This window comes from Entamoeba dispar, genomic scaffold, assembly GCF_000209125.1.
Source record: "Entamoeba dispar SAW760 scf_1105229461527 genomic scaffold, whole genome shotgun sequence".
NCBI classification, from domain to species: domain Eukaryota; phylum Evosea; order Mastigamoebida; family Endamoebidae; genus Entamoeba; species Entamoeba dispar.
Window position 1 is genome coordinate 1 of NW_001854737.1, and position 2913 is coordinate 2913.

A 2913-nucleotide genomic window follows, 5' to 3' on the forward strand; every position below is an offset into this window, starting at 1 on the left:
CCTTTTTAAACAATCTCTAAATGTTTTTTAATCATTAGTTAATCAAAAGCATTAATTATGACCAGTATTTTCGACGAAAACACTCTAATTTATGAGCATGAGGCATGCCAAATTGAACCTACAGAGCAGTTCATGTATTTACAAAACGAATTAAAAGAATTCAATAAAGAGAATTTAATGAATATTTCATCTGAAAATATTTCAGTAGCTAACAATTTAATTAAATTAAATAAAGATTATAGTCGACTCAAAAAACGTTCATATTATTTTAGATCCAACCCTCCTAAACGTGAACCAAAATATGCTCAAGATTCTTTAACTTCATATGGACTAAAATTATTTTATTTATCAAATGATATCATTGAAGATCTTAAATCACTTAGGAGAAAACAATTCAAAAATTTTAATTTATCTTATAATATAAATATTAATGAGAATTTAATTAGTGACATTACTGATTTCATAAATAAATTAAAATTTTTCGGAAAAAGCATATTATCCAAAAATAATCACAATATAATTATTGCAATGAACCACTGTCTTAATATAATCTCTACAAATGAAACTTTCTGGTTAATGTATAAATTAATAGAACTATTATCACGCTATGTAATTATATTATTAGATGAAGAAAATCCAATTCACATTGAGAATTTAAAATATATAATCAAATATATTACTATTTGGAATAAATCACATACTAAAACAATTGAGAAAACAAATAAAATGCACGAGAGAAATTTCAATTCAAAAACAAAATATATTCATGAAAACATCAAAGATGAATTAGAAGAATATGAAAGTAATGAACTGGAATTAGAAGATAATAACGAAGAAGAAATGTTACAAAACGAGGCTCAAATAGAAGAAGACGAAAACAATGAAATGGAATTTGAAGACTCTAGTGATACAGAGTATGAAGATCCATCATCAATTTACAGAGTCACTGAGGGTATAAACAATTATTGGAGTTTCCATTTCCAAGAAGACCATTCATCTCTTAAAGATTTGAATGGTTTTAACTTTTAAACTAATTTATTAGTTTTTCTTTATTTAATTTTAACTTATTTTAAAGAATGAAAGAAAGTTAAAATAACGAAAATACTTTTTAATAAATATTTAATAATAAAATGAAAGGTTTCATATAAAATAATCAATTATTTTTATTAACCCAAGGTGCTAAAGTATTTATTAACCATACACATTTCCAATATGCTTGTTTCATTAATTTTTTCTGATGTTCTTCATGAAGTGATGGTAATAAACTTGCAATTTGTTGTTGAAGTTTAATTGCTTCTTCTAATGTTGGTTGATCTATTTCATAACCAGCAAGTGTAATGAGAATATCTTTTAATGTTGTCATTTGATCAAATGAAATAATGAGTTTGAAATGATGTATTTATGATAATAATGAAAGGACCCTAGTTGATAAAACTCATGAAAGAAGAAAATCGAATATAGAATGACACGAATAATATTTCAACATGATATTTAAACAACAAGAAAATCAAGAAAAAACAAATAATAAGAATATGAACAATACACCACAAAACACTGTTGAAAGTCAAGTAATTGATATTAATGAAATGCCACAAGCAATGATAAGACCAAGTAATCCACTAATAGAACAAGCAGCACCTAAGAAAACAAGAAATCAAAAAGATAAAATGAATCAATATATTAAAAGACAAGTGATTGATAATCCAAATGATATTATGGAAGATATTATTTCAGAGAATAAACGATTAAGAAAAGAATTAGAGAAAATAAGAAATTTATATATTCAAGAAATGAAAACAAATGAAGAAATAAGAAATGGACTATTAGAACAAAGACTAGAAGTTTTTCAAACAAACTATTAAATAATTCAATCTTTATAATTTTAGTTTATGGAATTTGATAATTTTGATATGATGATATAAATGATTATAGAGAAGAAGAAGAAGATGATGATGATGATATTGGAGAAGAAGAAATAGATAAAGAAATTAAAGAAAGATTAAGTAATATTAAAGGAGAGAATCAAATTAAAAGAGTTCATCGACAAATATTCTTTTATTATAATAGTTTTAATATTATTATAGGGAAACAAGGAGCAGGGAAAACAACATTTATTATGAAAGAATTAGCGAAACTCAACAAAATAGAACACCAATATGAAGCGATTATCTATGTATCACAAAATGCAGGAGAAGATGAAACATTTAAAGAATTAAAAGATTTAATTAAAACACCAATTTATGGAATGAATTATGAAAAATTTATGCCAGCATTAATGCAATATTATAAACAACCACAAGAAAAACATTTATTAATTATATTAGAAGATGCATCATTTGCATTAATGAAAGAAGATAAAACATGGGGAGAAATTATTACAAGATTAAGACATTTAAAAACAACAATTATTGTGAATTTACATATTTGGAAAGCATTAAATCCATCATTTAAAACACAAATTGCAACAATTATTATATTTAAAGGATATTCTAAAGAAAATTTTGGATATATTTATAGACAAACAGCAGGATCAGCTACAAATTCTGTTGCTTATTATTTATATCAATCTATAAATCAAAATGAAGTATTAAAAATAGATAATTTAACAGGAGATTTAAGAATTATAAAAAGATAATTGAATTATTGTTTTTTAATCATATAGTCATTATCTTTAGCACATAAATAAATAATTAAATATTTTGTTAATCCTTTTTCATCATCTATATCTGGTTTAAGTTTTCCACCTGACCATGTAATATTTTGTTTAGATACAGAAAATTTACCATTTCTTCCATTTTCATATCTTTTATCAACACAACATACCCATATTGAACTTACACAATCAGGAATTACTTTTGCTTTTATTAAATGAGCTAAAGCACTTGCTCCTTCTTTTCCATTAAATAATGTTTG

The 2913-nt window shown here is 23.9% G+C and overlaps 2 protein-coding genes across 2 annotated transcripts, besides 8 other annotated features; both read left to right on the forward strand.

Moving 5' to 3' along the window:
• Nucleotides 1–132: 132 nt before the first annotated feature.
• EDI_010860 (uncharacterized protein) lies at nt 133–1029 on the forward strand (the record flags this gene model as incomplete). Its single annotated transcript, XM_001738578.1, has 1 exon — nt 133–1029. One exon carries the CDS (start codon nt 133–135, stop codon nt 1027–1029), a length of 897 nt encoding a protein of 298 aa, XP_001738630.1.
• Nucleotides 214–234: a sequence feature (AT_rich).
• Nucleotides 397–432: a sequence feature (AT_rich).
• Nucleotides 652–679: a sequence feature (AT_rich).
• Nucleotides 1024–1170: a sequence feature (AT_rich).
• Nucleotides 1171–1532: 362 nt separating this feature from the next.
• On the forward strand, nt 1533–2635 carry EDI_010870 (uncharacterized protein; the record flags this gene model as incomplete). Its single annotated transcript, XM_001738579.1, has 2 exons — nt 1533–1841; nt 2021–2635. The coding sequence occupies 2 exons, from the start codon at nt 1533–1535 to the stop codon at nt 2633–2635; spliced, it is 924 nt and encodes a 307-aa protein (XP_001738631.1).
• Nucleotides 1898–1960: a microsatellite.
• Nucleotides 1933–1996: a microsatellite.
• Nucleotides 2046–2083: a sequence feature (AT_rich).
• Nucleotides 2636–2678: 43 nt separating the features above from the next.
• Nucleotides 2679–2701: a sequence feature (AT_rich).
• Between the last annotated feature and the right edge of the window lie 212 nt (nt 2702–2913).